This window comes from Mytilus edulis, chromosome 2 (assembly GCF_963676685.1).
Source record: "Mytilus edulis chromosome 2, xbMytEdul2.2, whole genome shotgun sequence".
NCBI classification, from domain to species: Eukaryota; Metazoa; Mollusca; class Bivalvia; order Mytilida; family Mytilidae; genus Mytilus; species Mytilus edulis.
Window position 1 is genome coordinate 90,973,429 of NC_092345.1, and position 14,120 is coordinate 90,987,548.

A 14,120-nucleotide genomic window follows, 5' to 3' on the forward strand; every position below is an offset into this window, starting at 1 on the left:
TCAGATAGTGACAAGACAGTGAACCGACGCTGACGGAAGTTATCCGTTCGAAAACTGTCGGCATAATCGGGATGATCAAGTACTGTCGGAACGTAATCCTATCACGGTCCGCTCTATCGCATTGCAAACGGCTTTGTCTGGTCTCAGTCGTATTGTATTCTGTTATTGTCGGGACCTCTCCAGATCATTCCCGTTCCACAGGACACCGTCCCGAATACACAGAACATTGTTAGGAATTCGATCCGATACAACAGAATCTGTCACGACATAGGCACGATTGTAATCCGACTAGACAAAATCGGCTGAGTTTCCCCGAATGTTACGGGACGCACCTAACTGTCGGGGTGCTTTGCCGAACTATTCGGACCCTTCCCGACCAGTAGGAATCTGTTACGAACTAAAACGACTGCGTTCAGACAATAATAGGACATTCCAGATAATTGAGGATACTAATCCGACTTTTTCACTTTTCGTGTCGTATCGCTGTCTGATCTTAAACGGGAGCAATAATCGGCAATGTGTGAACCCCGCATTACAGAGAATGAGTATTAAGGTGGCTCGGGACTATTCGACTGCGCATAATTTCACGCATGAATTACAAAAATATTTGTCGTAAATTCGATATAATTTTTTTCAAAATTTTGATTGATTAGAAACGTTAAATCATTGTAGTTATATGACTAATAGAATATTTTCGTTCTTATCCGTATTTGTTAAAGGATCAAAATGACATTTCACCCATTTTCACCATTTTCCCGCCAAAAATTTAGGTTTTAAGGCAAAATAATTTTTTTTCCTTATCGGTGACCTATGTTTTTTATTTGCTCATTCTTTGACGCTATATTTCAGCTTTTTATATTACGGGTTTGGATCAAGTGTCATAGAACGTTTTTTTTTGATATTCCGATAAAAATATGTCAACACATCTATTTTCCCTATCATTTCATTGAAAAATGGTCCCTTTTACATACCTGTTTAAAAGTAAATTTTTGAGCTTAAATGGTCCGTGACCCCCTATGAATAATTATGTGTAAACTTCGAAAACAAAATTTATTGTGATATTCATCGACTCTTACAAAGCAGATCAAATGTAAAGTATACTCCTCTATCCAAATAACATTTTCTTTCTATTTTAAATAATATCATATGCATTTTGTAGTATGCACTTAAACGTTAAATTCTCCATTTGAAACTTTAGAAAATTCTAGAATGCTTTGACTTCACAATTATTCATACTTGGTACTAGATGTATTCAATTGTGTTTTTCGTTTTGTCAATACGAAAATGACCTTTTCTAGGCTTCCAGATTTTTTTTTGTGTTCCGAGTAAACAATAATTTCTTACAATGAGAAGACACGTTTATAATGGTATTAGTGTTGTCTCTCTTCGCATAGACCAAGTTTTACAAATAGTATATTCTGGCGGGAAAACAATTTCTATCGTATACACCAGTGGTGGTTGTTTTAAATATATTGGTTTTACTGGTAATTAATTCCTTAAGTGTATTAAGTGTAATTACAGGGGGGAAAAGAATGATTCGTCTGCAAAACAAACACGTAATTGACCACTTTATACATATCACTTACAGTTTAAGCATGTTGTTCCACTGAATCCATTTCTACATACACATTGTTCCGGATTACCGCTGCAATTTCCAGGAAAACATGGCGATATGTGCGAGCACAATGATTCTAAATGAATAAACAAAATAGTCCATGATAGTTTAGTGTTCCACAGTGTATACAAACCAAAAAGGTATAATTAAAGATCTGAAATAAATACAACCATACATATAATTTCATACGGTTGAACGTAGTGAATTAGAGTGAAATTATTTTCTCTTGTCATTTCATGATGTATATAGGTGTCGCATATATCGTGTGGTCAGTTTCCCGCGAAACGGGGGTTTCGGTCATTCAGCACGACAGCGCCAAAGCTATCGGTCCTCTTTTAAACACTTGGTAAATTTTAATTTATTCAATTAGTCCCCCCTTTTTTAATTATTTATAAGATAGATAGGATTGATAGGACTGGAGGATTGTTTTTCTTTTTGGTATTATATTGTGTAAAGTATATAGTTATACATATGTGTTTATGAATGTACATGTGTAACATGTTTAATAAACAAAGCAGCGGCGTTGTCGTGTAGCTTTGTACTTTAATTACGAGTTAAATTGTATTCTTTATACTTTCACAGTAAAAGTTTTTCAAAGGCATAGATTATCATGGGGTGACGTACATGAGACAAGTATTATGTAGTGAAGTTTATCCTATGATAGGACTGGAGGATTGTTTTTCTTTTTGGTATTACATTGTGTAAAGTATATAGTTATACATATGTGTTTATGAATGTACATGTGTAACATATTTAATAAACAAAGCAGCGGCGTTGTCGTGTAGCTTTGCACTTTAATTATGAGTTTTGTATTCTTTATACTTTCACAGTAAAAGTTTTTCAAAGGCATAGATTATCATGGGGTGACGTACATGAGACAAGTATTATGTAGTGAAGTTTGATACAGAATGAAGGTTGTTACAAGAGAAGACTTGTTACAATAAAAGTGCTTGTCAATTTTATAAAATTGTTCGAAACACCACGAAGAATTCAGTTATTAATCAGAACATACACATTGCATTTCGCTGGAAATAAGCACTGCATATTGGTTAAAAGCTTTGAAAACTAAATTTGGTTAAGAGATATTATCAACTTCCTTTGAAATCACAGGTTGTCGTCAATTGTAAGCCTGATAATGTTGGTGCATGTATTTTAATAGGGTAGCAGGAATTTAATAGGAGGAGAAAACAATCTGTAAGTATACTTGATTCGTGTTTCGTTAAACATCGGTTTAAATATATCAATGGACTTACCACTTTGACACGTAGATCCTTCGTACCCAGCAGCACAGTGACAAGTGTCAGGGTTGATACACGATCCACCATTCTGACACACGGAGGAACACACAGCTGAAATATATACACAACTGTATTAAATCAAATTTATGTAAAACACTGTCTTACTGGATGCAAAAATAGGACCAATCAGGAGAACAAATACGTTATATAATCAATATGATCAAAAATTTTAGTGCATACATTACAATTCTTATAAACCACACTCATAATTACAGAGAAAATTATATTTCGATGATCATAAATAGTGAACATAGCATTAGTTTTAAAACACAATATATAAACCAAACTAATATCAAATTAACCGAATATATAAAAAAACAAGCTACAACGACAATAAAAATACAATATACATTTATTAAAAAACTTTAAACGAATGATTAAGTGTCACATTGTATAGCACGAGTTTATAATGAACTTACGGACACTGCAGTTTTGATCGCCATTATGAGTCCATCCAGTACAACAAAAATATTCTGTCTCGTTATAAGTTTCTGTTATATTTTCGTATTTAATACAGTTCCTGAAAACATGCCTAGGATTTAATACAGTTTAATAACAATATAATTAAATACGAATAAACTAATTAAAACAATACATGTACAAAACAAACCTTTTTTCGTTTACTTTTGAACTATCCATCCACCCACTTATACATCCACCCACTTATACTTTATCAAAGTTTTATTGGATGTTGCGAGTGTAAAACGTTAAAACCCGCTTCATTTTTTGCACCTGTTCTTAGTCGGGAACCTGTTGTTCATCGGTTTTCGTTTTTTTATATAGTTCATAAATGTTTCTCGTTTCTCGATTTTTTTAGATTAGGGAGAAACCATTTAATTTCAAGGGTGAAGGAGTTATGGTTTTTTGTCTGAATTTAAAAAAAAAAAACCAAAAAAAACCCAACCAATTATCGCACAAAGCGCGAACATGTTTTTTCCCGACGCTATCAATTCAAAATTTAACACTATAGGTTGCACTTTGTAAATACAGCTGTTTCTCAAACCACGCCTCTTTTGTGGAGATTTAGAATATTCATAGATAATTAATTTTGTTTACATCCTGGTTACCAGTTCTGATCTGTAGGTTGCTTCTCATAGTAACTTGGGAATGTTACCAGTAAATAAACATGTGTATATTGTTTATAATGAAATCTATGGTAACCGTACAGTCGAGGTAGGAGTACAGAGATTTAGACTAAGTGTTAGTTTAAACTCTTAGAAGTTCGGGGCATATAAACGTTGAAAATATGGCCTTACAGCCCTATATTTTGACCTTTGAAAAAATAGTAGTGCATATGAACTTTAAATTCTAGGATATGATTTCAAAACTTCATAGATAAAGTGGTACAGTTTTAGCCGTAAAGGGAGTTCCTATGGGAAAATGCATTGTCAATATTTACAGAAATACAACCTATAAGGTATAGGTGAAATCTGGATTCAGAATATTTTTTTTGTCACCTGTTTGACCACATTATTTTTGTCCTTCAAATTGGGGATCAGAATATTTGTTTAGGGAAAAAAAACATACCCCTTCTCTCCCTTGAACTTAACTGATCTTTCCCTTATACCGTTGGTTTTCCTAGGATGAAAGTTTGTCCTTTTTCAAATTACATATTATCCGTTAAATTCGAATGGTAGCTTTACATGCTCGAATTGATTGGTTTCAAAAATTATCTCTTTTATAGATTTTTATTGTATAAAAATTAAGATGTAGTATTATTGCCAATGAGACAACTCTCATCAAGGGACCAAATGACACAGAAATTTAACAACTATAGGTCACCGTTCGGCCTTTAACAATGAGCAAAGCCCATACCGCATAGTCAGCTATAAATAGCCTCGAAATGACAATGTAAAACAAATCAAACGAGATTTGTTTGTGTACAGTTTAATATTATATTGAGTCACTGGCTAGGGACATACAGACAAAGGTGAACATTGGTGCATTGATTTTTTTGAATAATACCAAAAACACTCTAACACAGAGTATATTCGCCACCTACATACTTACACAAAGAAGAATTCAGTACATATGGTCGTAACATTTATCTTCTCTAAAGTTTCGGAACAAACATATCTACAAATAGAACAAATACATATGAACATGTTTACTATATATGCAGACAAATCATAGAATATAAGTATATAAACTACACCTATATTTATTTTATATGTGTATAAGCCATCGAGTACTGAGAGATTTTCAAATAAAGTCAGACCTACTGCGATTGTATGTTTTATACGAAATAGGGAGATTTGGATGCTGGAAATAAGCTTACAATTCATGCAAGTTTCAAAATGAACACATTTTATAGTTGACACAGAGCAGACATTTAGGCTATCAAAAATATTTATGTACAAAACTGCATAACAGATATGTCAAGTATAGTTATAAAAAACAGATGTGGATGCAGAGAATCCGTCAACTAAACGTTTATCCATAACTACAATTCAATAATAGAAAATGTTACTTCTAAATTTTCAGCTATTGTTGCATGTAACGGCATTCTGTCAATTTTGTTTAAAAACAGAGTCAAGTGTTGATAAGTCAACTTACCCACTCCAGTCAGGTATTTGTTGTGTAGACAAATATAGAATGCTTAAGGTTAAAATTATCTTCAAAATCCACGTCATTTTGCAGAAAAATCACAAAATTACTGGCAAAGAATTTGTACTTTCCATTCTTTCTAAACTACCAAAAAACGAACTGTATGTTAACATAATGGATATTAAACTTTTGTGTTCTTCGTGACTTATTTAACTGGATATCCCTTTTAATTTTCATTTCTTATTGTTTTAATGTATGCTTTGGTAACCACCTTAATGAACACAGAAGCTATTGAATATTGAATTTAAAGGTTTATAGGCACCATTAGCTGTATTATTAAGCAAGTATAGTGATAATATATCAAGTTACTTAAAACTAATATAGTGAGGTAGAAAAGTTTACCCGAAAGATTAAAAGTGTGATAATATTCTTTATTAATTATTTTATCTCAACTATCCAAGTGAACATCTTAAATTCCGGTTGATCGGAGAAATGTCACATGTTCATTCAATATTATATATGTAAGATTAGAAATGTGATCTAAAGGGAAACCCCACGTTCCGTACGTTAAATATACACCGCATGGATATATCTTGATTATATGCAGATATCATCTTCAACACTCTAAAAATATATAGTTCTTCGATGTTTTCGTAGAACGGACACTTCTGTATTCAGCTGAACTCATTAAACAATTGTTTGAAATCTTTATAAAGTTTACATGAATATGGACCACGAAAATATCCACCTTACTCACAGGAACACAGAACAAACTCACTTACGGAACTGTGAATTACCCTCCAAATTTTCTAACGAATAACTTATTCGTTTGGTATTTTTTTTTTATCCGTTTGCTATTGCATTTGTTACTTAGCAACATACTTGCAGTGTCTAAGTATAAAATAAAACAGCTATGACAACATGTGCTATCTGTGACAATGTTGGAAAAATGCTTTGAAAATAAAACAACACAAAAAGCTTTATATAACTCTTACTTTCATGATTGCATATAATAAAATAAAAAATCTTCATAAGGTTTTAATTATGTTTATAAACTTATGAACTTGAATCTTTATAATTTGGTAGGAAGTCCTCAGATAAAGAACTGCAGACTTTTCTCGCCTCAGGATAAGACATCAAATGCCGGAAAAATAACTATGTGTATTTCAGTTCCAATCAAATGCCAATAATTCATGTTCGTTTTATTATTCTTGTATTGCACACTGAAATTAAATATTGCAATATCAATTATTATTACGTATAAAAAAGGAGATGTGGTATGATTGCCAATGAGACAACTATCCACAAACGACCAAAATGACACAGACATTAACAACTATAGGTCACCGTACGGCCTTCATCAATGAGCAAAGCCCATAACGCATATAACTATAATAGGCCCCGATAAGAATGTTTATTTAATTTAAAATTAAATCCAGTTTATATCAATCAATATATAAAAATACCACATTTCCAATATTAAAACAACAACCACGTGATTACATATAACTTTAATTTGGGATAGTTGGAAACAGCTTTTTAGAAAGCTCAAACTTGTATATATTATTGTTCTTTAAATAGTTATCAAGGGTAACATTTTAATTTAATACGATAGACGCGCGTTTCGACTACATAAGACTCATCAGTGACTCTCAGATCAAAATATTTATAAAGCCAAACAAGTACAAAGTTGAAGAGCATTGCGGACACAGGAAATTTATGAAAATTACAATAAAATTGATATTCATGTCAACACCGAAGCGCTGACTACTGGGCTGGTGATCGGCTGATCTACCCAGTGTTGTAAATAGTTATCAAAGGTATCAGGGTTATAATGTAATACGCCAGACGCGCGTTTCGTCTACATAAGACTCATCAGTGGCGCTCAGATCAAAATAGTTATAAAGCCAAAAGTAGATTTGAAGCCAAAAGTAAAACGATAATTTGACCTCATATGGAGGAAGGTTACCATGGGGATTTCTAATGTCAAGATCAAAGGACACAATTCATGTTATATGTTACTAGCCATGACATTTCCTGGCTTATAGGGGTACCTAGTCTAAAATGGTCTTATTGCATATTTAACCAGTACATAAAGAAAAAAACATTATGTCTCATTATTATGATAGATGTGTAATCTTATGGATCTTTTAGGAGTATTTGATTCAACTTTTTGATTTGCGAACTTAATGTTGCACTAAGTACACATTTATTTATATATTTTACTTACGCTGAGTAATTTTTAATATTTGGACACGATTTATTACAAATTAGCAAAACAAATTGTTCTTGTTTTTAAAATGTACTTTGAACATGGAAAGAAATTAGTCTAAAGTTTGTATGAATAACATCGTCTAGCAGTTTCTTTAAAACATTTCTTTTTTAAGTTTGAAAGTTTATTTTTGATTTGTGAATGCATTAGTGCACAAAGTACACATTTATTTATATATTATGCTTACGCTGAGTATTTTTAATATTCGGAAACGATTTCAAATTAACTAAAAAAAGTTCTTGTGAAAGGAAACGTGCTTTGAACATGCGAAGAAATTAGTCTAAAGTTTATATGAATAACATCGTCTAGTAAGTTCTTTAATAAAAATCTTTTAAGTTTGACATTTTATTTATGCATGTATCCACATCACCATGATCACATATGAGATGCGAAACGTAACGGTACATTTCATGTGCATTTATTATAATGATATATAAATGATTCTAAATATGAAAACTCTATCAAGCAGATTCAACTTCAAACAAAATCATAAAACTGCATCAGTACATCTGTACTTGTTAGCAGAACACGTAATAATTTTAAATTCTTTAGAAATCGTTTTCAAATAATCCGTAAAAAAAATCACAAATGTTAAAAGGTTTACCGTTGAACAAATACTCTGAAGCGATAATTTAACACAAGAGGATTCGAAGCTATATGAAAACAGCCTTAAAGGAGTAGGTCCGGTAAGGACCTATTTTGGCCTCTTCAGGTTCATCTGACGAAAGATTTTGAACACTTCTTAAACACTTAAGTGTCTATTTCATTTGATTCAATTAGTTAATGTGACAGATTTTAACTGATTTAGTCGTTAAAAACGATCCGATTCAAGCTTAGTAAATATGAAAAATCTACCAAATATGCAGGGAAATGTCACTTTTCAGATGGTTTTTGTCAAAAATGAAAGTGGCCGCATCCGTGTTCATCCTCAACCTTTATATATGTTATGTATTATCATAAAATACAACTTGCATTTCAATATTAAGGATGAACACGAATGCGGCCACTTCCGTTTTACACGAAAACCGTATAAAATTTAACTAAAATGCTGGAATTGTGAAGATTTCAGTAATTTACCATGACTTAATGGGGCTAGTACCCGATATATGTGCATTGTATTGTCAAAATCAGCCCATATTTATGTAGAAGAAGCATTCTACTGTCCAATCAATAACCACAATTTTACATTTTAACAATTTTGTAAAACTGCTATATTTTGGGGCCAAAAAGGGGTCTTACTGGACCTACTCCTTTGTAAGCATTAGATTAACTTTCAATTTGTATATTATTTTTCAAAGACCACAAGTTATTGAGCATTTTAGTTGAAGCAATAATTTATTTCACAAAAGCGCACAAATAGCTATTATATAATAGAAATACATGGATTAGGAAACAATAAGAACTTTCTTAAGTAAAATTAATTTAATTTACCATGCCATATTTGAAACACATCAACGACATCTTAGAAATTCAATGACCATAGTCAAATATTATTTGTTTTTTTATTTTTCTGTTAACTTATCATGGGTGTTTTGAGGATATGTAATAATTCACCCAATAGTCTTTCGACTTATAATATAATTGATGTTTAGTTTTGCTTCCAAAATACTACTGGGATTATTATTACAGTACCGTTACGTTTACCTAGTCAAGATAATATTGTGTATACAGTATGAATAAAAAAAAAGAAAAAAAAGAAAGGATAATCGAGTACATAAATTCCTTACACAAACATTCATACACGTACTTTTTTACCAAAAACATACTGTATAATTATATTTTCATTTTCATTGTTTAATTGAACGATTGATAGATTTGAAGATCTACTACTAAGTAACATAGTCCTGGTACAAAACATATGAATTTATCTATAGAATATATTGTCTGCACAATAAGAGTGTAAAAGGGTATTCATTATGTTAAACTGAACAAAACTGTTTTATTCCAGGTACAAAGATGTGCACGGAAATCTGCGTGAAATGTGTTCTGTTCAGCCTGATTTTTACCCTCTTCTTTATATACACCAGGGATCACTAGTTTTATTGGTAAGTCAAAGGAAATTGAAGTCGATAAACGAATGGTAAGACTTTATTTTTTATATCTTTTTTTTTATCTGGAAATCAATTGTTAATCACTCAATGTCGGAAAGTGATGGAAACAGGTTTAATTTCTCGTAATGCTACAATTCGTCTATCTGAAATTATGCTACGTTTAAAAACATTGGGGCTCTAGAATTTATCGTGATTTTACCACAGGTTGGCCCTTTATGCTAAATATTTTACCACGAGCGGCAACGAGAGGTAAACTATCGGCAGAAAACGGGCCAAACCGTTGTAAAATCATTATAAATTCATGCCCTAATGAATTATTTCTATTCTAATAGGACAAAGATAGCAAGTCTTTAGATCGAAGTGATCTATGTGAAGGGAAATGTTTGCTGTCCTCGTAATTAAACACACTATTTATATTGACGTAAATGACGCAGAAATCTCAATTAAGGATTGACAATCTTAAACGATAAACAATAACATACTAAGATGAATCTGGATGGGTTTATTTGATATTTGACTATCTTACTATCATTTAAGATAGTATGACCATTATAGAAATTCTTATCATCGTTTGTTTATGTTTTCATGTTTGGACGACTTTCAGTATCCCTTCTTCCATTTTTCCGCAAGTAAAATCTAACATTTTAACGTCATCGTTCAAAAAAGAGTACAACGTGGTTGTAAGAGTGAAACAGCCGAAACAAATCATGATATTGCATAAAAGCTGACATATGAATATATTCGAATTTTACTACGGTTGTGTACTCAAAGTGTATGAAGAACGTCATATTAGAATACAGATTTTGTCATATTTCCCTCTGGCACACATACTTCTTGATATTATAAGTTAACTACGTGCATATCCATAGATATGGATATCTAACACACTGAAGTATCACATTGAAGTATCTCAGTATACATCAGGGTATACAGGGTACTGAAGGGTTTATCTACGTTCATATTCGTAGATAAGGGTATGTTAGCACCCTGAAGTACCCAAGTTTTCCTGAAGGGTTTTTAAATACCCCTATCTACGGATATGAACGAAGACAAACCCTTCAGTACCCTGTATACCCTGAGGTCTCGAATCAGGGTATACTGGAGTACTTCAGGGTGTTAAAATATCAATATCCACGGATATGAACAAAGATAACAAATTATCCATGGTCTTAGTCGAAATCGGGCAATGCTTACAAACATCTGGCACACTCTACAGACCTCTGTACTAAGGGAAAACGCACATTACGGTAATTGGTATCAACGTCTGTATATATATATATATATATATATGGGTTATCAACATCCAGGGCTAAACGATGGCCATAAACCAATTAAAATCCGAAAAAATACTAAGCCGGGAATAAATATAAAAAATAAGATGTGGTTTGATTGCCAATGAGACAACTCTCCACAAGAGACCAAATGACATATATAGAAATTAACAACTATAGGTAACCGTACGGCTAACTAGTCAATATATACCAGGAAAGACACATGTATTAGTAAACCTATCTGCTAGTAATTCCATGCAAGATGCTAAGAGAATACCCGTAAAATTAAGAATAGCAACAGGAAGTTATATACTCATGGCTGACAGAACAAGGCATTCAAAAAACAAAGGACTATTGGCAACGTGTCCTTTGTGCCAAACATCAGATGAAACCGTGGCACATTTCTTACTGCTTTGTCCTGCACTGTCGAACCAGAGAAAATCAATCTTAAGCAATATCCAACTGCTACACGAAGAGCTCAGTATTCAATTCAAACACAACGGTAGCGAAGTAGACCTTATCCAAGTGTTAATTGATTCAAGTACAATTGGATTACTGGAACCCAGTTGTGACAATTCAATCCTAATGGACATATAATTTCAATCAAGGAGACTATGCTTTCTACTACACACAAGCAGGTCGAGAATTCTCAATGATATCGATCGAACATCAAGTTAGCTTAAAAGACACCGTGAGCGTGGGTTACGCCTAACTCTACGGATACAACTACGAAGCGATCTCAACATAATGCAAAATGAGCGTGGATTTCGCCACACTTGTTAACTCAACCATAGTCCATAACGCCTTCTAAAGCATGAATCTCGCCACACTTTACTGAAGAGGCTAAATATATATCGTTTATCAGAGAATAAGCGTGGATCTCGCCACACTTTAATGAAACTTACTACAACTCAGCCCAATGAAGTCCTATAAAGCAGTAAGCGTGGGTACGTGGCCACACTACACTGTATACAGATAAAAGTTAACTATCGTAAATAAAACCAGCAAACATGCAGAAGAACGATTTCTGCTGATCATATATATATATACATGTAAATAAACTGTAAATACCGAGGAAGTATTTTAAATTTTAAATTTCATGATGTTGAACTAGCTCATATTTTTATGCCGATACATATGTATATACAAAACACTTTTAATATTCCTTTTAATGATGATAGATGTCTACCTGTGTGACTATCATATTTTAAAAATTCAGATATATGTACTTTTGAACTGATGGTGGAATACTCATTGATTGAGGTGCTCCTTTATTATAGGAAGTTATGCAATACAAGTTACAAGTACGGCCTTCAACAATGAGCAAAGACTACTCTTAACGTTACATGTACTATACATTAATTGCACCGACTACTCAAATTGCACCTATTTAGCAAAAGAAGAAAAAAGCAGCGGAAATCTTACAGATTTGTTTTAGAGGCTTATCAATCTGTTAACTGATATATATATTCAGAACTTGAGTTTTCTTCATATACACATGATAAGCGATGTTGAAAGATGCTGTGTTGCTATCATGAGTGGTTGGTTCAAATTGTCATTATAACTTAGACTGATCCGAGTTATCTTTAAAAGCTAAGTGGTCCGATGTATCTCACGATTTTAAATCTCGATTTATTTCTGAAATTAGTCTTTTGATTTTTCAACACTGTATGCCACCATTCTTTATGTGAAATCGTATAAAGGAAATAATTCACAATGCCTGGCAACATAAAAGTATAGCAGAATAATAAAAGTAAAAGTATTATACCGCTGTGAAATGCTAAACAATTTGAGAAAAACATCAACTTGAAAAAATTACGTCATATAATACACAGGTAAATGAAAATGATTTTGTTGTTAAGTATACTTCTTCTTCTGTCTGTAAAATCTTCCGTTTAGGAATACCAAGACATTTCATGTATATCTATTACACTATTCTAAAACTTGGTACATGTGGTTTGAATTTCAACAATAGAACTATAAAATTGGTACTCGATCAAACTTTGTGTTTTTCATATACAGGTGCCGGAAGTGTTATGTATAAACAGTATAAAAGGAGAAAGGAAACAATTTTGATGTGCATAGTACAAAGAAGTGAAAAATCATAGTAATTCTAAACAATCAAAGCTGGTATATAGACCAGATACAAGTTATCATTAAATAACAAAAAAGTATTACAAATAGTATCAACAGGTTAATCGAATTAACAAGAAAGTACGATTTGAAAGTACTCGTAGTTACTGACAGCTTGTAAATAGTTATCAAATGTACCAGGATTATAATTAACTCCGCCAGACGTGCGTTTCGTCTACATAAGACTCATCATTGACGCTCAGATCAAAATAGTTATACAGCCAAACCAGTACATAGTTGAAGAGTATTGAGAACTCAAAATTCCAAAAAGTTGTGCCAAACCAATTCAAAGCCATAACAAGTTATAATCTGATGTACAGTAGTTGTCGTTTGTTTATGTAATTTATACGTGTTTGTCGTTTTTTTATACAGATTAGACCGTTGGTTTTCACGTTTGAATGGTTTTACACTAGTAATTTTTGGGGCCCTTTATAGCTTGTTGTTCGGTGTGAACCAAAGCTCCGTGTTGAAGGCCGTACCTTGACCTGTAATGGTTTACCGTTTTATAAATTGTTATTTGGATGGAGAGTTGTCTCATTGGCACTCATACCACATCTTCCTATATCTATATAATAAAAAAATCTTGCATTGGAGACTAAAATCAACTAAAACAGATCCCAGGGACTTAGTATTTTAACGTCATGGTCAGTAAAAGAAGACATTAATTTTAGTTTCTTGTGTACAATTCGGAAATTAGTATGTCGTTCATTATCACTGAACTAGTATATATTTGTTTAGGGGCCAGCTGAAGGACGCCTCCGGGTGCGGGAATGTCTCGCTACATTGAAGACCTGTTAGTGACCTTCTGCTGTTGTTTTTTCTATGGTCGGGTTGTTGTCTCTTTGACACATTCCCCATTTCCATTCTCAATTTTATGACTTGCGTAATGCCAAATAACATTTATTGTAAATAAAAGATTTTTTGGCTGGAATT

The 14,120-nt window shown here is 32.6% G+C and overlaps 1 protein-coding gene across 1 annotated transcript in view; it reads right to left on the reverse strand.

Annotated features, from left to right (window-relative positions):
• LOC139513395 (uncharacterized) overlaps positions 1 to 5,684 on the reverse strand; it is a 53,319-nt gene extending 47,635 nt beyond the window's left edge. The window contains exons 1-5 of the mRNA XM_071301822.1: positions 5,470 to 5,684; positions 4,924 to 4,989; positions 3,333 to 3,433; positions 2,869 to 2,964; positions 1,587 to 1,691 (exon numbers count right to left, since the gene is read on the reverse strand). Coding sequence (XP_071157923.1) covers positions 1,587 to 1,691; positions 2,869 to 2,964; positions 3,333 to 3,433; positions 4,924 to 4,989; positions 5,470 to 5,546 — 445 coding nt within the window. The 5' untranslated portion in view covers positions 5,547 to 5,684. The remainder of the gene's footprint in view (positions 1 to 1,586; positions 1,692 to 2,868; positions 2,965 to 3,332; positions 3,434 to 4,923; positions 4,990 to 5,469) is intronic.
• Positions 5,685 to 14,120: the final 8,436 nt, after the last annotated feature.